The 19,453-nt window shown below is 36.6% G+C and overlaps 3 protein-coding genes across 3 annotated transcripts in view; 2 read left to right on the top strand and 1 right to left on the bottom strand.

Moving 5' to 3' along the window:
* Positions 1 to 3,450: 3,450 nt before the first annotated feature.
* LOC109851848 (coatomer subunit beta') lies at positions 3,451 to 8,433 on the bottom strand. The gene is made up of 8 exons (XM_020422340.1): positions 8,260 to 8,433; positions 7,686 to 8,037; positions 6,631 to 7,569; positions 6,326 to 6,558; positions 5,902 to 6,240; positions 5,217 to 5,816; positions 4,816 to 5,118; positions 3,451 to 4,286 (listed from the first exon to the last, which is right to left on the bottom strand). Exons 1-8 carry the CDS (start codon positions 8,260 to 8,262, stop codon positions 4,248 to 4,250), a joined length of 2,808 nt encoding a protein of 935 aa, XP_020277929.1. The 5' UTR covers positions 8,263 to 8,433; the 3' UTR covers positions 3,451 to 4,247.
* A 1,380-nt stretch (positions 8,434 to 9,813) lies between these two features.
* On the top strand, positions 9,814 to 13,146 carry LOC109851838 (serine protease inhibitor dipetalogastin-like). Its single transcript, XM_020422316.1, has 8 exons — positions 9,814 to 9,897; positions 10,035 to 10,217; positions 10,518 to 10,661; positions 10,967 to 11,119; positions 11,443 to 11,607; positions 11,720 to 11,884; positions 12,117 to 12,308; positions 12,869 to 13,146. Exons 1-8 carry the CDS (start codon positions 9,858 to 9,860, stop codon positions 12,898 to 12,900), a joined length of 1,074 nt encoding a protein of 357 aa, XP_020277905.1. The 5' UTR covers positions 9,814 to 9,857; the 3' UTR covers positions 12,901 to 13,146.
* A 5,076-nt stretch (positions 13,147 to 18,222) lies between these two features.
* LOC109851846 (aquaporin AQPcic-like) overlaps positions 18,223 to 19,453 on the top strand; it is a 30,022-nt gene continuing 28,791 nt past the window's right edge. The window contains exon 1 of the transcript XR_002249939.1: positions 18,223 to 18,485. The gene's annotated coding sequence lies outside the window, so the exon portion shown is untranslated. The remainder of the gene's footprint in view (positions 18,486 to 19,453) is intronic.

The following is a 19,453-nucleotide window of genomic DNA, read 5'->3' as shown; positions in this document are numbered from 1 at the left end:
GAAACGCGTCAACACCGTGCGTGCATCAGAGCAGGAATAACACGTGCATTTTATTTTCTGACCTGAGAACAGTGCGAAAGAGCACGTCGATGACGTCGATAGAGACTTTCTCTTGGGCCACAAGCAAAAGTAGTTAACTAGTTGTCGGATGTGTAATCGCGAAGAACGGATGGACGTTCCGAAATAATGGCACAAAAGTCGATGGCTCACCATGGGCACAAGTTGTTTTTCCGTCTCTTTTTGTCGCGTATAAATATTAAATATTGAACGTTATTTGTCTTTTTATGTTTATCTTTTTATTCGGTTATTTAAACTGGTGAAACAATATATTTATTAAATGATAGATTTTTGTTCTTCAAAAATGATGGCGATGGTATCCTCTTCGACGCGAGATGCCACGCTCTGTGATTGGTCTGTGTGGAACAAGTAAAACAGGTATTTCCAGGTCGGAGGAGGTGGAGAAACATAGTCGACACCGGAGAGGTGGAGCGTTGCTTGCTGAGATAAGATCGTAGTGGCTGCTCGTACAACCATTTCTGTTTATCCGAACTTTCAAAAAAAAATTATTTGGTGGCCGACTTAAGTTTGAGATTTTTAATTAGATATTTTATTAAATAAACGGGTTTTGTCTAGCAAAATTATTAAAGGAAAAAATTATATATTTGCAAGATATTTCATTCTTTCTCAAACTTATTCAGATTTCTCGACGAATTTAGGACAAATTCGAGACACGCCGAATCCACCGGAGCATCGTATAGAGAAACACGCACAACGTTGAATGACGCGCAACAGCTGTATGCAACTTTGAGTCGCAATCGCGAGCTGTGTTCGTGAAATGAACATATACACGCGCGCAACAAGCGATCTCTACCAAAAGCAATTTTGTCTTGTGTCTCGTCGAATTCAATAGGTTCTTAAACATTGAAGAGTGCTAAGTAGATTTAAATCAACGTATAAACAATATGTAATAAAATAAATTGAATAAATTGATTTCCCCAATTTGATACTTTTTATAGATGGAAATCATAATTTTCTCTCTCGTGATTTCAAATAGATTTTGCTTCCAAAATATATGTAATTCGAACTAAGAAAAAAGAAACGAGTAAAAAATACTGCGCGTTTAAGAAGCTCTGCACGGAGGAGCGCGAAGAACGCACGAAAAATTCACACGCATGTGCATCGTGCGTGGCGATGCGTGTAAGTAGAAGTTAGTGGTGACATATAGCGACGGTTGAGAACGACCGTGCCCGACCGTTTAGGCGACTATTAGCAGCTTCACGGGATGTTTCACGCACGTGTGTGTCTCTCTTCTCTCTCCTGCGACAGTGAAGTTCTCTCTGTCTTCTGAGAGCACAAAGAAAAATAAGATAATCGAATATTAATCGGAATGACACACGCGAGAAAAGTTTACGCTCGCGCAAATCTGTGAAGAAATCATATTTTGTTCTACCTTCAACACAAATATACAAAATAAAGTTTAGAGATTACATAAGTTTACATTGCAATTATTTATTCAGTCAGAAGAAAATAAATATGAAACAAAGTGATTGCGTTCAGCATGATAAAGTTTGTGCGCCAAATTAATTTCCCGATTACGAGCGTCTTGGATGTTTCTATGTCGAAAGAAATAATTTCCTATTTTCCGGCAGATCTGTTTCAGAAGAAAAAGAACGGACAATAAAATTCGTTTATTTTTGCCGCAAGGATGTTCTAATTCGATTATAGCACAAGAGTTAGATACTGCGGCGCGTAATGTGCGGTCGTTAAAAGTGGATTTAATTGTGAGCGTCGTAAAAAAAATTGGCCGAGAACGAGCTAACAGTGTGTCACGTATCGCTCGACCGATTTATGATGATCCTCCACGTGGAAACTGGGAGTCATAAATTTCCGACGGCTCACGCAAAACTAGAATTCAAACGCGACTCCTTCGTATGTTCAACTCGAACTCTTATCATCATCGTCTTATCATCTAGAAAGTTAAATCCATTGTACCATCACCATTTATTTTGCAAGTAAAAAATTCAGTAATAATTGTGCATGTACTTCGAAATAAATGTTCAATTGTTAAAAAAATAATTGATGCAAAGGAAGATAATGTGTGTTTGGACTGTGTAAAAGTACGAAACAACAAGATCTATCCACATTGACTAGCGTGTCGTCCTTGGGTTAGTAGGTTTTTTCTTCTCAGAGCGAAAAACCGGCAAACGTGCGAGAAACGCGTGGCTCTTAAAGCGAAGCGGCGTCATGACGCGGACAATTTGTAGCGAAGTGTCAACGCGGCTGTTTCTATTTTCGAATACGACGAGCCGGCTATCTTTTTCTTCTTCTGCTTCTTCAACTCTGTACTCTCTTCCCTTCTTGCTCCTTCTATCGTCTACCTGCTCTTTTTTTTTCTTTTTCGCCCACCGACAGAGCGCCTGTAAATCCATGCGTGGGTAGCAGGCGCAACATGCAGATCACTTTTCTCTTCGTGTCGGTTTTACAATTGGAAGCTTCTATCTTCTGGTTTCTCCAATATAAATATAAGAGCAAGTTTACTGGTTTTGTTTTGTGATTTATCAGGAGTAAGTTTTGTCGCGTGTTTACGGATGACACCTATGACGTGTGACACACGGGAATTAATGTAGATATTTAATAACTCGTCTCAATTTTCTGAAAATTATAGGGACATACACTACGAATATACATATAAACTGTGTATCATAAATGTGATATAAGGGAAATAATAATGCTGTAAATATATGACACACATGATGTATGTATATCTAACTGAATGTGTGTAAATATAATAAGAACGTGAGACAACAAACATGCAAATTAATTCTTCTGATGTTACAATAATTAAAAATACAATAATAATATCTATTCTTGTGCGTTTTATAACAGCTATTGAAAATTATAGTTTATACGATAATTTTTATATTGTTTCTATAAAAAATATTTTTTTTGAATTGTATATATATATATATACAGGGTGTCTCATAACCGCTCGTAGGTAGATAGAAGGGGTTATTCTAAGACAAAAAATTCTATACCACTTTGGAAGATTCGCAATAATTAACGAAATATTTATTAATAAAGATCCGCTAATCAGCGTGCATCCAGCGTAAGGACAGCCCAGTCTGTCGCGCCGTAGCGACAGAATGGAAAGAGCTAATAGAATAACATGTGCATTGTATTCCGTCGCTACGGCGCGACAGACTGGGCTGTCCTTACGCTGGATGCACGCTGATTAGCGGATCTTTATTAATTAATATTTCGTTAATTATCGCGAACTTCCAAAGTGGTATGGGACTTTTCGTCTTAGAATAACCCTTTTTACCTGTCTACGAGCGGTAAGACGGCAATTACGGGACACCCTGTATATATATATATATATTTGTATATTTCACGAAAATATATGTATATTTCTAAATCAATAGAAATAATCAGAGAGAAACGCTCTCAATATACAAGATAAATATATATATACATATAATATAGAAAAAGTCGTTACAATACAATAAAGCGTGTTTGCTGAAGTTTACTCGGTTACTTAGACAAGTTTAACTCTTCGCACCTCCTTTTCCTGTTGGCGTTAATAACGAATATAGTTTGCTTCAACACGCGCGCGCTTATTCTCTCTTCCGTGAGTGCGCGGCGGAGCACGTACGGCTCGTGCTAACTGTACCTCTTTGTTTTTCCTTGGCACCTTGTGACACGTACGAGTATATCGATTCGACTCGAGCTTTTACGCACGCACTCCCGCCCGAAAATTCGAAATAAGCACGATAGACTAATGTATCGGGTATCCATGGAACGACGGGAAACGGATAATATGGCGCTTTTATTCTTCGCATCAAAATGATGCAATCTTTCACGCTGAGATAGTAAAAGATCCATATTGAAGTTTTTGTTTTCAAAATCGAAGAAATGGTCCGTCATCCACATTCGTATTTTTAAAACTTAATCCGTGGAAAAAAATCGGAAATGACCGAATGTTAGTTTGCATCTATCTAGAAGAGATATTAACGACAAAAAAGAGAGAGATAAAAGATTATAACACAAACACACATACTTCCTTTGTTATATTAACAATATATTTAATATATTTAATCTTTAATCGTGATAGCAGTTACGTGTCTGTGTATTATCTTATACGGTGTTTATATAAACACACTTGCGCGCAGATATTTCGTATTTTTAATACTAAAGTCTAAGTGACACAATTTTCTTTTTTCTTTGCGCGGAATGACTGGGTTGAATGGTTAATCTTCCTCGAGAAGGTCGTCGTCGAGATTGACACCCTAAACAGAAAAAACATAGAAAGCTTTGAAAACTGCAGAAATATTTTCTCGACTGTGCGTAGCAAACTGTAACACAAATGTTATGTCCGCGCGATCAAATATTGCAACGTAAAAAGTGGAAAATATCGAAACGCAATATTTCTAAGTTCACTCCCGTGAGTGAATGGAGAAAAAGAGGACATGGAAGGTGGAGCGTGACAAAATGTAGTAATGGTCGGAACCGTACGGTAGGAAGGGTCTGGTTCGACTCCCAAGTCGAATATTATGGCAACAAGGCTGTAAACAAAATACGGCGTGACTGCATGGGAGCAAACAAGCTCTCGAGGTCTTTCGCAAAAGCTCACGAGAAAAGAAAGAGAAAGAGTACCTCTATTCTCTCGCATTCATACATATATCTGTTACACCGGGACAGTTTTTAATGATCTGTTGTTGATTTTCGCACTCACACACAAATACTTATGTGTGCATCAAATACACAAAAAATGATTTTACATAAACACATAATAGTGTAATAATGTAAATAACTTACTGTAATGTCGATGTTCTCATCAATCTCCAAGTCGATATCCAAATCATCATCGTCGACTGTGAGAGGCCTGGAACTACTCATGGACTTTGCCATTGTTTTTTCTGATGCCGAGATGGAAATTTTACTCAAAATATTCTGTATATCCATTCCAGATACTGAAAGATCTTGTAATCTCTGACTGCAATCGGTCACCGGATCACTCGATTTTGTTTCGAAATCATTGCTCGTACCATCTTTATACTGAAACAATCCCGCTTGCTCGGCGGCCAACATCTCTTCCAAAGGTTTTCGCTCATTATTGGACTATAAAAATATATAAAATACATAATTTAGTTTTAATAATAAATTTAATTTATCTCTAATAATTTAGAAATATATCATGCGTTCAAACGCATGCGTACCGTAACAGTAGGAAATGCAGAAGCTGGAATCTTTTTCTTGCTTTCCTCTCGCAAAAACTTCTCCACTTTCAGAGCTTCTCTGTACCCGGGGAAGAGGTTCTCGTATTGTTTAGGATCTGCCAAGCTCTGTCCGGCTTTCTCACTAACTGCGGAAAGCTTCTCTTTCCACAATTTGATGATACCGGAGATTTTGCTAGGCGCGTACGTCCTAGCAAAGAATGCTGCCTCAGGAATTCTGTCCGTCTTAATCAAAATATCGAGACACTTATCCACGTCGCCCAAAATAAAGTTCGACAAAAAGGAGATATTGTTTTTTCCTGTATCGTCCGCGAGCGCGCCAAGTTTCTGTATCATGTTTGCATTTCCCGTACTAGTGGCCAGTAACAACAAGCCGCCGAAATCTTGCGCCTGATGTAGACATTCCTGCGCTAGGCACAATTTGCCCTTTTGGGTGGCGAGAGAAGCCAATTGTCGCCATTTCTGCTGGCTGTTCGCTTCTTTGGCGAGTTCGTGTGCGGTCGCCAGATTACCAAGTGCGAGAGCCAATTCAAATCTGTGCTCGGGATCCGTGGACACTGCTAAAGCTTGCTCCTTGAAACCCTGTGATAAAGATGTAAAGAAAGACAGTTCTTAATTTGCTCTAAGCGTTTTTGTACGACGATAAACGTCAAGTTAAAATGCATACCTGCTTCTCCAGGAAGTGAGCTACTCTCGTTCGATGCTCTTTGGGTATAGTTGGTAATACTCTATTAGCAGTTTCGAAATCCTTTCGCATAACCGCGGTTTGATATTCCAGCACCGACAGCAACAAGGAGTAAGAGACAACAGAGAGTTCTTTGTCACACAGATATAATCTATTGTCCCTTGGCACATATCCTAACAAATACATTGGTCGGTCTAAATGAGAAACTGTGACTACTTCACCACCGACAAAATAATTGATGCGATTGACGCTGTTAGTATAGATAAAACAGTCGCCGACCCATAAACCGGTTTTCACTACTTCACTCATTTCTGCTACCATCTGGAAAAAAAAAAACATTTATAAAAGTTGGAAATAAAAGCTAAACAAAGTCGATTGAAATAATAAAGTAGACAAACACACGTACTTCGAAAGCATTTTCGATATCCTCGGCATTTTCTGAATTAGCAACGGCATCTGAGTGATACTTTAGTATAAAATACTGATCTGCTGTGGCTAATGTTACTAAAGAGGCGTTTTCGGCCCAATATACATGCGTCGGTTGTATATCTATGCGACGAACCAAATTCAATGTATCCCAATCGAAGAAAGACAGACCGGATCCGGACGACACACCGAGTAGAAATCCGCCAAAGATGCCTGAAAACAAATAACAAAATGCAGAAATCGAATTACCGTAAAAAAACAAAAGAATCAAAGATATATACGAACCATCTGCTCCAAATTCTGGTTTGAAGCTTTTTTTCTCTTTAAAGTTTTTGAAGACCTTCACCGTTGTGTTGCTTTCTCTCACGGCATACTGGCTCGAATCCGCCGCCCACACGAATTCCGCTGCCTGTCCGAACGCTTTGTTTCTCAACGCCATAGACGTGTATATGATGTACTCTCCATCGCCGCAGACTACTAAAAATCGTCCGTTCGGATTATGCTGGATAGTTTGCGGATAAATCTCACAAGCTCCCATATCCTTGACGGTCAATGGTAATCGTTCTCCGTCCTGCGCCTCCTCGCCCAGTGCCTTCAAGTTCACTTGTTGAATCTCACTGTGACGTGCCCAGACAATTTTTCCGCCTAGCGAATCCATCGACACGGCAGGTTCTTCCCGACCAACCTTGACCATAACACTGCCCTCGTCGTATCCTATAGCAACGTTGTTCGAACCGCGCATGCATGCGATGGTCCATACTCTTTCGAAGCTGTAATTAAGAGAACACTCCAGCCTGTAAGTCCCCGCATGCCATATTTTAACAGTGCCATCTTCAGAAGCGGTAAGGACAATCGGTAATTCCGGATGGAAACACACAGCGGAAATGTTCTGAGTGTGGCCCTCCAAGGTCTGTACACAGGTCTTGTTTTGGTAATCCCATATTTTGACATATCTGTCATCAGCACCTGATATTAGATAAGGCTTGTCCCCTCCGTGGTAGTAATCCACGCAATTGACACCTTTCTCGTGACCTTCTAGCGTGAAATTAGCGGTAGGTGAACCTAGTTGCCACACTTTGACTGTTCTATCCAGGGATGCACTGGCAAAAGTATTGTTGTCTTTTGGATTAAATACAACTTGCATAACGTAATGTGTATGACCCTCGAATACTTGTTGACACGTCCAGGATTTCTCCCAGTTCCACAATTTAATCCACATGTCATCTGTAATTTAAACACATTTTATATAAAAGATGAAATTAACATTACACTATACTAATTTGAAGAAAATAAATGTTTTTTAGTTTGATAGAAAACTGAAAAATTTAATATTGACATACCACTACTTGTGAGTATAAATGGCTGTGTTGGATGCACCGCTATACATCTGACATAGTCGCTGTGCGCTTCAAAGGAATGAACTCGTTCTAAGGTATTGTAATTAAACACTCTAATTTGCATATCATCAGATCCTGTAATCACCCAATTTTTGCGTGGCACAAACTTTGCTGTTCGCACAGGTAGATCGCATACTTCAAATGTTTTGACCAAGGTCTGGGTTTCATGATTCCAGATATTCACATTGCCTTGATACAAGGAGCACAACATCCATGGTTCGGTTGGATGAAGATCCACGCTTTTCACTCTGTCAGATCTCGCTGTTAACTTCCGTTTAATATCTAACCTCAAAGGCTAAGGGGAAAAAAACAATCGATTCAAGACATATCATTCTTTCACGAAATCTGATTATTAATCTCATTCTTTAAATTCTGCTAATTTTCAAAAACTGGATTTTGACATTACAAAGTGACAACGTGTTCGCGAGAAGCAAGTGTCAATCCGACAAACGGACAGATGTTTCATCAACATTGTTATCGATTTAAAAAAATTGATTAACTCGCTGTCTTTACATACCATTTTGCTATTGTTCCTTGGATTATTATAATTGTATCAACTACTTTGAAGAATCAAATTATCTTTATGACTTCACCAACCGCCAGATTAAAAGATCATCGTACTTCGCGACATAAAGTTAGGACGTGGCTGATGTGAATGAAAATGGCGTCAGTATCGGTTCGCATGCCGTGAATGACGTTATCGTCTGAGAAAACTTCCTCAAAAATAAAATGCAAATTCGAATATTAAAAAATTTTTATTAAATAATATTTAGTACATAATTGGAGTTTACATTGCACAAGTCCGCATAGACTATATATACAGGGTGTCCCAGAATTGCCGTACAATGTCTCGTAGGCAGATAGAAAGAGTAAAACTGAGTCGAAAAGTCCTGAACCATTTTTTTNTATTATTTATAATAAAAGAGTAATTATTGAGTAAATTAGGCCAATCAGCGCAGATCTTTAGTCAGGCGCACGTCAGTGAGCCGCGCGCCTGGTGTGTGTGAGCGCTCACTGACGTGCGCCTGGCTAAAGGTCTGCGCTGATTGGCCTGATTTATTCAATAATTACTCTTTTATTATAAATAATAGAAAAAAATGATTCAGGACTTTTTGACTCAGTTTTACTCCTTCTACCTGCCTACGAGAGATTGTACGGCAATTCTGGGACACCCTGTATATATACGCATTTAAAAGAAAAAAATGATTGATTAAAATCAGAGAAAAGACTGAGAGCAGCCAGGGCTATATACAATACAAACTGTAATAGCAGAGAGAAGAATGAGAGCGGTCAGGCCATGGTTTGGTGCAAAAATGGCTCAGTGGACCGAATTGGGTTAATCTATACGCCATTCTAAGAGAAATTTGAGATTGGAGTCGAGATCTAAGATTTGTAAAACGACTATGAATTCGGACCTAAGAGTTTCTGCGATAGCTTCACCGCCACCGTAAAGTAGCGCATATCCACGGATGGTGCACAGTGGAACTACGCAGCCATGTCCACAAGCGATTGTCGGTACGTGCGATATGGACCAAACGTGAACATGGTTCTATTCCATGCTGTATTCACGGCGAACGGTTCACATCTTGACAAGTTGAATTTACATTTTGACCGGTTAGGTTCCTATTCTGATAATTCAAGTGTGAACTTAACCGACCGAGATATGAACCCTAACTGGACAGGATGTAAATGTTTTTAAAAACACGTGACTAAAGTAAAGTTATGTGACTTTAGTCACGTTATGTATGTAGATGGATAACATGTTAAATATATAAAAAAAATACTTAAAATGTTTTTAAAAGTTCTAAGGACTAATAGATTAATAAAAAAATCTATTACAGAGATTATTATCTCATTTAGTTTAGACTGGCGCATTATTACTCACAAATTGATATCAGAAGAAATTTAAGTAATAACGACAATGCCACATTGTTACGAATGATTTCGCTAATGTTGATTGGTAGCGACACGTATTCGATATGGAATTTACATGATTTATCGCAACGTGAGAAATCTATAGAAATGCTTTCAACTGAAGAGAAAGAAATACGGTGAAATTGCGCGAGCGAACACAGTCGTTCTTCTGCCGTTGAAAACTGTATTCAAAATTCAGCAATGTCGTTTTCAATTGCGCAATACATTTTGTTTCTTTTCGGTCAGATTGTGTTTTATTAATGTTCTTCAATAAGCTTAACTCAAATTTGTGATTAAGTGAAAACTATAATTTATATAAATTTTGTAGAAAGAAAGTTGTAGCAGACAAAATATAAAAAAAAATTTGTAATCTTTCAGAGATCGGAATATGCAACAAAATAGTATTTGCACTCACTTTACAAGACAAAGTAGCCTTGTATGAAAATTGCACGATTTTCGATAATGGTGACATGTACGGCGGTCTGATTTGCGGAGAAGATGGTATGACATATGCTAATAGTTTATATTTAGATTGCAAAAATCATCATAGTCGCGAGATTGGTAAGTTAATTTTTTAATTTTCAGAACAACCGTCGATTTAACTAACAAATTCTGGAATAGAAAAGAGTAATTGTCATTTAGAACATGATTTATGTTAAAAATAGCATAAACATTTTCTCTGCTAATATCTATTAACGTGAACGAGAAAAGAGAGAGAAAAAGTCTTCATGTTACATAGAGATATATTACAAATAACATTCGTTATAAAATTTTATAAATATAAATTTAGACAAAATGACGATATATACAAAGGAAATAAAAAATTACTTAATTTCCAATAATTTATAAAATATTTTTCAGTTGCCACGTTGCATTCTGGTCCCTGCTTGAAAAGTGAAGAATATTGCAGCGTTAATTTACATTACGAGCCAGTGTGCGGCTCGGATCGTAAGATTTACACTAATATGCAATCACTTCTATGCGTTCGTCAGAAACAGTTAAAAGGTAAGCGTCCGGCAGGTGTTATTTTGCTTTTCCTAACTCTCACGTATGTATATGCATGCTTAACGGTTCGGCTAAAATGACAAAGTCCAACGACATGTACGCGTATATTACTCGCAAAATTGCCTCCATTGCTGTATGACTGTAACGATTTACGAATTTTTTTATGCATGTGGAAGAATTTCACGTTATTTATATAATTTTTTAATCTATTTTTTATTTCACATTCATTTGTTGTCATTGTAATTCAAAGAAATTTTCGTGATAAAGGTTCTTCTTTTTTGTAATTTATCTTTTTTTTTTTCCAGATTTGACAGTCATGTCGATGACAGAATGCGAGCAGAAAGACCACTGTTACAGAAACGGCATTGAACATTACGGAGTGAATCCGGTCTGCGCTAGCAACGGATTCACTTATCAAAACGTGGCACAACTCAAGTGTCTGCAACGAAATAATCCCAGTAAGAGATTAGCAAAACAGTTACGCAAAAGCAAAAATTAAATTAAGATTCTAATTACCGCGATAAGTGTGAAATATTATTCACAGTTCAAGAATCGAACCTACACACACGCGTATATTTGATATTAATGTCACGAGATTATGCAAATTAAAAAAATATTTGAAAAATGAAAAAGTATGAAAAATATATGAAACATATAAAAACATTTATTATCATAGTTATTATTATTATTATTATCATATATATATATCTTACATTTATTATACACGTCATTATATATAATATTGGTTAATCACCTTAAAAAATTATTTGTTTTTTTCTAGACTTACATATTGTTCACGATGGTGGTTGCCGCGTGGAATTTGTTCGTAAACTTTACGGTGCGTCGGTTTGCAAAGTTGCGAACGTGATATACGAATGGAATCCTATTTGCGCATCGGACGGAGTCACATATCCGAATCCTTTTCAGTTTCTTTGCTATCAACCACGTACGTGACAATATTCTCGTTAATTTTATGAGTGCATTATTTCACTTGCGCAAGAAGCAGCGTTGTTCAATGAAAACATTACTTACTTTTTTTTTTTTTTTTTTTAATGTAGGTTTAAAGGTGATCTTTCAAGGAGAATGCAATACGCACAGCCACGATTCTTGCGCGGAAATGCAGAATACAAGTGCGAACAACACTGCCGAGCAGGTTTGCGGAAATGACGGTCTGACGTATCGAAACATACATCACTTGCAATGCCACACTCGTCAAGATAAATGTAAGTTCGCGCGAAAACCGCTTACTTTGTAAAACGTACGAAAGTTCACAACGTAACAGTGTAAATTCTGATATTTTCTTAAAACTCACATCACACATCGTCTTCGTTACAATCGAATCGTTCATTAAATTAAAACGAAATATAAATGAAGATCAACGTAGACGACGCAGCGAAACTTTTACAATGTAACGACGTAGTGACAAGACCGGGTATTTGTCTTACTTTCACGCAGATCTTTTCCTGAAACATCACGGTCCGTGTTCTGGACCGGATGACCAGCCGTGCGGCTCGATTCCGGAAGAGGATCACAGACAACCCGTATGCGGCACCAACGGCAAATCTTACGTGAGTCCGGAGGCTCTTTGGTGCGCCAGATTACGTTCCCCGGAAAGAAGTGAGAGACACACACGTGCAGATTATACAGGTAGTACATAAATTCTACAAAGAGAAGAGCGAATCTGCGCGTTCGTGCGAACGCATTTTCGCTCGGCTCTTCTTGTATAAAAGTTCTTCGCTCATTAACTTGATTATGTCGCGTAAAATTACCTCGCGTAGCAAAAGTTTGAATTCCGCCTCGACGAGGATACGTGGATTTTCGTCACAACAGGAAAAACGTAATTTTCGAGACTCCGAGAATATCTCGTTAAAGACACGAAAATGTCTCGACGCTGTTGTGTATTCTTTGTGTATACACAATAAAAGAAAAGCAAAAAAGACGATCTTATAGATAAATCCTATTGAGCGATCTTACAAGATAAATTCTATTCTTACATTACGCATTCCGTAAGCAAAGATATTCATGTACGACATAGGTGATAATTGACTTGATTAAGATAATATCTCGTATTTTCTCGTGTTGAAATGAGACGGTGCGGAAAGTGCGAGTGGATTATTTTGTTTCTTGTTGTGAAAATAAAAGCACGCTTCCCGATTGATACTTGATTAAACATTCAAATCAAATAACACGGAATTTACTCTTCGCAGATATCGCTTACAAACACGACGGTCCTTGCTAACGAAGATATTGTCGAGAAGTCACACGGACGAGTGACGAGTGTATCTTCATAATTCTTTCTCTTCAAGTTTTTCAAATCTACACAAATGAATAGAGACAGAAACAATTTTATATATGTAAACATTGAAATATAAAACTTTATATAGAATGTAGAAAAATGTAAAATGTAGAAGAAAATATGTTTAAACTGATAACAGATATGTATGTCACATGTATAACACAGGTACATGAAGTTTTTTTAAAATTTACATTATTGATTTTATTTCATTGCACCGAAATAAAACTATAAATTTCATTTCCATTGCTTCTTTCCTACTTGAGAATAATTTTGTATATTTGTTTATCAAAAATGTCACTCAATTATGACTTTACTCTTTCCCGATGTATCAATCACGCAATCTTTTGAGAAACTCACCCCGTTTTTTTTTTTTTCAATGCAATTAAGCGCACAGCAGGCAGATGCAATACATTAAAAGGTGTTGGTTATATGTTAGCCTCTTAATGACGATAAATGCGCGAGTAAAGACCCGCGAGTGAACGCGCTTTCCCAATCGCGGAAAACACATCACGATCAACATATGTATGTATTAATAGCCGTTATGCGCTTCAAAGATGCTAATTATCCCAGTAATATCGGAAATTGAATTAATTCGATTAGCAACATACGTTTTCTTCATGAATATTCCGCGATGCCTCGGTAAGGAAAATGCATAATTAGAAAATGTATAATTTATATATACATATATAAATGTACTGAGAACTCTTTGAAGATAATAAGGGATCATCATTTGCACGCAGAATCTCATTAGTTATATTACTGGAGCCCGGATGAGAGTTCGTTACGTAAAATATGCTGTTTTTTTTTTAATATTGCACACACATGTATATATATACATATATATCAATCACTCGAAAGGTGATTGAGAAGATATCGACAAATAATTATAAAAAAAGATTCATTAAAAGATAAAATTAGAGATACTCAAACGAGGACGATTCTTCTCCGACTTTTCTCTCGTGTGTCGCAAACGTTGTTGCATAAAATCGAGGCCACTGTGTAAAGTAGTGCAACAATATACCGAATGTAGCCAGCCAGCAAAATTGTTCAATCATCGTAAATATACATATCTGCGACGCGCATACAATAAGATAATCTCGTAGACATCGTCTATGTAACGATGATTCGAACGATACGTATATATACATATATATATATATATATATATATGCACTCCTTAATGTAACTTCCGGGGATTACGGTTTGTGGACATTCTCTTCGCGGTGTCTTCACAATGCCTTGAACAAGTAATTCCTACGTTGGACGAAATCACTTAACGTACCGAGCAATTAAATGCGCGCACTTTAATTATCGCGTCGAGTCTGGATTTCATTAAGACTTCCACAAGAAGACATGACAAGATTGTTTCTTTTGTAACTCTATTTCAGTCCTGGTTGTTGTTTACCGCGTAACCTTCGCTTTTTGCAATGAATTCGCGAGCACGCTACATCGTTCATGTGCTTATTCGTAATGCACATTGAATAGAAAATGTTTTTGTTTTTGAAGACGTACTCATTAGCGAAGATTTAGAATTCTTCACTCGCGCGCGTTGCAATATTTCCTTAAATAAACTACAAAAGGAATCACGAAATTTTTCTCCCGTGTGATCGTTAAAATGTCATAAGCCACGACGACGACGTTATATCCTCCAATTCCGTTCGCGGTGGTAATTGCACAGCGCAATTGCAGCGCGCGCAGTGTGCAACAATCGGAAGTTTTTGTCAATCAGTATCTCCGATACGATAGTTGCGGCGAAGGAAATTGCGAAACAACTGCAACCGCGGGAAAAGAAACGGAGAAAGAAGAGGGAGACGAATATCTCTTATTGTCTCTTCGCATGATCGGCGCGAGGAGAGATGCGCATTCTCTGGACCCGGAGATGCAATTAACGATGAGAACGGATTTTCTCATACAAATCCTTAACACGTTGACCCATTGCCCGGACAGCCTTGTTCTCTCAGATGCAGGAAAGGATGAGGAAAATTGCGTCCTAGTTTTGTCGCAGTACAGATTTACAATAATACAGATGACAAGTGCACATCCTTTTTCAGAAAACAATATATTCAGTTAAAAGAATATATAATAGAAAAACTTTTAAACATTATTTCTGCCAAAGAGAAAATTAGGTCAAAAGTGATACATTCTTCCAAGTTAATGCGACATAATTATTAACACGTACGTTTGCTGCCACACTCAGCCATGGTCGATTAAACAAAAGTTGTTGACTATGGTCGATTAATCAGACTGTATACCGAATAAATAATAAAACAGAGAGAGTGTTTTCTTTCTAAATGTTGTTTTATTACGTGATAATAAGTATACTCGAGAGATAATGCGATTATTTATAATAAACCAGTTTGCCATAAAGAATACTATGGTTTATATAATTCTAACAATCGTCAAAATATCAACTACAATTTCTGATATAGATATAGCGAAAAGAAAGAGCAACACGATGTGCATGTAATAAAGAAAAAACAAAACAAGACAAAAACACGTTAGGATTAATGTAAAATTGAAGAAGCGGTTGCTCACAATAATTCAGAAAATGTACTTATACCGTCGTACATTGAATCAAGTGACAGAGAGAAGCCGAAAGTCGTGCGGAAACCGTTGGACCAGCGAACTAGCGCGCGGTAACGTGAATAGGTAACGAACATACTAATGTATGACTTGACACTTGTTTGGTTTTTCAAGTTTATACAAACACTATTTATCTTCTACATAATTATTAACTATTTATAGACGTAAGTGCAAACTTTGTATTTCCAGTAGGTTAAAAAATTGACCTCTCGCAGCGCGTTCATGATGCACCTGCTTGTCATATAATTGGAGGAGGTCAGGGTAACCATTTGTCTCTAATCCAAGAAAGAAACATCGAGACTCCCTGCGCTTTCTGTCACATCGGGTGACCTACTGTTCCTTTCTCGGAGTCGAGAAAAAATGCTCCGCGGTTACAACATTATTTATCTCCACCTCCGTCTTCTTTATCATTACAAATCTGGCTACAAGGGAAATATTGGTTGCTTATCTTTTTATTCTCTCCCCTCATCTCCCACTCTCTTCCTCTCTCTCTTTTTCTTTCTCTTTCTTTTACAATTAAGAATTGAGGATACGTTCTGATGTAATTCTGGATAATAGGAGAAAATTTGAAAGCGTTATTTCTTGTTTATTAGGGAAAAAAAGAAATAAACAGATAATGAAAGAGAGAGAGAGAGAGCGCTGAAAATTTATATAAATAGCGATCACACAAATACGACTGTCAGTCACTTTCAGATTTCCCGAATTGAGTTCCATCATAAATAAGCAACGTGACATACGTCTTAGTTATTTCTGTATATTTTTGTATTTTTGTTACCTACGAATCTGGGTTCTCGCAGGTTATCGCATGCAAGAAGAAACTTTCCTTCGGTAAACATTGCTGTGTGACAGTGAACCAATTTATTTCAGGTTTATTTTCTAACGCGGTAAATGGACTGTGACGTTAAAGACTCTTGACATCTTTCCTCTTTGTCTTTCCTGGCGTCTAATCAATGACTGACCAATAAATTCGCTGCTATTTGTCTCACAACTAGTCTCAATCAAAAAAAAAAAAAAAAAAAAAAAAGAAGTATATCAAAGCATTCTTCGCGCGAATTATAGATTCGCGAAGATTACACACGAAAACTAAATTGTTTTCTCGTAATGAACTTTAAATGGCAGTCAGATACACTGGAAATATAATAAATTATTATTATTTATAGCGCGTAATGTCTACATTTCTTGCTTCACGGGGAGGGGGAGGAAGGAATAAAAATATGGTATTTTGTCTCCCAGTGTTCAAATAATTACCGTCGGAGTCATCGACCCGCGTTTACCACGGCAATATTATGCAAAATGCGGTTAGTTAATGACGAAGCAGCACTTGGTACCCGTTGGTTCGATTACTTAATATTATTGTGCATTGCGAGAAACTTCATCGGCTTTATTGTAATCAATGAAAATCGCTTAGTTCACATAGTTCTACGACGTAATCTTGAGATGCTATTTTTTCTGGTTATCGATAAAGCGATAACAACGATAATCAATGTAAGAGATAAAGATACGTAAGATATAGATATGTAAATGTAGAATTTTTTGTAGTACATATATATGATATAATAAAATACAATAAAATATTCGTAAAAAACTTAATATAAAAATATATTAAAACTTTATCTACCACTGAAAATAAAATCTTGACATTCAGGAAGAATTAATGCGAGACACGTAGAATCAAGATAATTTTAAATAATTATCTCGCAGAATATTTTGATAGCAAATCTATAAAAGTAATCACTCAAATAATCACTGCAAATATTGATAATGATTTTATCGCGTGAATATGTACATGTACATATGCTGCTACTACCAGTGTTATATTTGTTCATATGGTTAATTCAATTGACGATACTATCTGAAAATTTAAAACTTTATGCGCTTTAAAACTTCATGCACAGAAACAAAGATAGAAATATATATATATATATATATATATATATATATATAAAATAGAAAGAGGAAGAGAGTAATAATGTCCAAATAACGTTCTGTACCATCTAGTGTTTTTATGCGTATGTATATTACACAATAGAGAAGTGAAAATAAAATCTTTTACACATATTTCTGCTATTATATACAGTGCTCGATAACAATCACGGTTCAGCAATTATCTATTAACTTGTGTCAGCTATGCGATAATCGTTACATAGTTGCGCGATAACTAACTAATTCAAAGAAGAGGAAAAACGATGTAGTAGAAAAACCGAGATAATCCTGTATGTTTTGCCACTTGTATGAGATAAACTCCATATACAAATCCAACTCTGAATGAATAACAAATTTTACATATGTTTATAGTTGTATTTGAAATGAATAATTAATTAAAACTTTTCTACTTAAGTACACGCATTTCATATTTCTAACAAATGAAAATTTTAAAAATGCTTTAATCGTTTTTCAACGATGAATATATAATTTGGCACCAAATTTATCCAATCTTTCTACTGTAGAATATTGATAGTCCACGCGCGATCACGTGTGTTAGAAAATATATATTCCCTGACACGAGAACAAAATTGTTCGTGCGTGCGATGTCTTGACAATTTGGCAGGCAAGCGCATCTCTTTCTCTCGCGCGTGTATTCGCGTGCACACAATCGTTCATCGCGTGTAACGGGAGAGCGACGCGATCGCGACGACCGTTGTGGAAGTGGAGAGTTTTCTACATATAGAGGTGAACGTGGCTCGCAAAACGATTCAGTCTCCTGAAAACCAACGTAGCAATCAAACACCATCACGGTGTTAGTAAACAACAACAACAACGACGACGACGACGATTGCCGGGTTTTCATGAGTTTTTGCTTTTCGACGTGCTGTAGGAATTTTTTGATCTTGATAAAATTTTGACAAGCCAAAATTGTGTCACCAAGAACCATCGAGAACGAAACCCGCGGTCTAGTTTTGTGAGAAGTTCGCGCCAAGTTTATCCGAACCGCGTTTTATTTCAGGGTAAGTAACACACGTGCGCAAGAGAGAGAGAGCGAGAAAGAGAGAGAGAGAGAAAAATACGTACAGCAATTTCTTCTTTAATCTACGATCGCTATACAATCGCTTTGTTTTTTTTTTAAGATCAAAAATATTCTAATTTCATAAGCCGCCACGAAACATCGCGGCCTTTTCCTTGTTTTTGCGAAAAAAAACTGCACTTTTAAAAAACGTTAATTCTGTTACACTCAAACACATTATGCTACCATACATAAATCAATTACTATCGCACGATTCATATGACATTTAAACCGTATGTAATTGAGAGACACTTCAAAGTAGATCAAACAAAAACACTTAATAGATACCGATCTTTTTCCTACTGTTTTTAGAATTTGCAGCATATAAAGTTTGACAATGATAATTACGTATGTAACACACAACGTTGCAAAAAAATTGAACATTTTTATTTAAAATATTCATTTTATAAAACATATCTAATAAATTACATAATTAAAAAAAAACAAAAAGTATGCAAGATTAAATCTTATCAGTAGACATAAGAAGACAGCTATTTGAGAATTAAGCGAGATTAACAAATATCGGTTATCAGCCACTCGGCTACTAGGTTTTGCGAACTTGTTGTAAAAATTTCTTTAATCGGAATAACACCCAATTATCGATTCAAAGAAAAAAAACAGGAACGCATTTCTTTATGGAAATTTCTTTGCACAAGTTGCACGAGTTGAACGTTGAAGTGACGTCTTTGACATCTTGGAAAATTAAACATTTACTTACTGTCTCACGTTTGTTATTTGCACGATGATATATTTCGATTTTTCGATTTGAACGATACAATTCTGGTAGCGCAGCTGTGCTAAGACTTCAAACAAGATAACGATATTTGCATTATATATAATCGATTGTTTCCGTTTGTTGTTAAAAAAAAAAAAAAAAAAAAAAAAAAAAAACAAGGACGTCGATGAGAAGAA

Source organism: Pseudomyrmex gracilis, unplaced genomic scaffold, assembly GCF_002006095.1.
Source record: "Pseudomyrmex gracilis isolate BER0280 unplaced genomic scaffold, ASM200609v1 scaffold_21, whole genome shotgun sequence".
Taxonomy (NCBI): Eukaryota; Metazoa; Arthropoda; class Insecta; order Hymenoptera; family Formicidae; genus Pseudomyrmex; species Pseudomyrmex gracilis.
This window is presented reverse-complemented; position numbering and strand designations above follow the sequence as displayed.

What these genes read in the sequence shown, in the direction of transcription:
- LOC109851848 (XM_020422340.1), bottom strand. An exon ending in ATTTATACTCACAAGTAGTG is followed by an intron (nt 7,570 to 7,685) that starts GTATGTCAATAT and finishes TTTAAATTACAG; the next exon opens with ATGACATGTGGATTAAATTG. An exon ending in ATATCGAAAATGCTTTCGAA is followed by an intron (nt 6,241 to 6,325) that starts GTACGTGTGTTT and finishes TTTTTTTTCCAG; the next exon opens with ATGGTAGCAGAAATGAGTGA.
- LOC109851838 (XM_020422316.1), top strand. Translation starts at nt 9,858, where the DNA reads ATGTCGTTTTCAATTGCGCAATACATTTTGTTTCTTTTCG. An exon ending in TCATCATAGTCGCGAGATTG is followed by an intron (nt 10,218 to 10,517) that starts GTAAGTTAATTT and finishes AATATTTTTCAG; the next exon opens with TTGCCACGTTGCATTCTGGT. An exon ending in TCTGCAACGAAATAATCCCA is followed by an intron (nt 11,120 to 11,442) that starts GTAAGAGATTAG and finishes GTTTTTTTCTAG; the next exon opens with ACTTACATATTGTTCACGAT.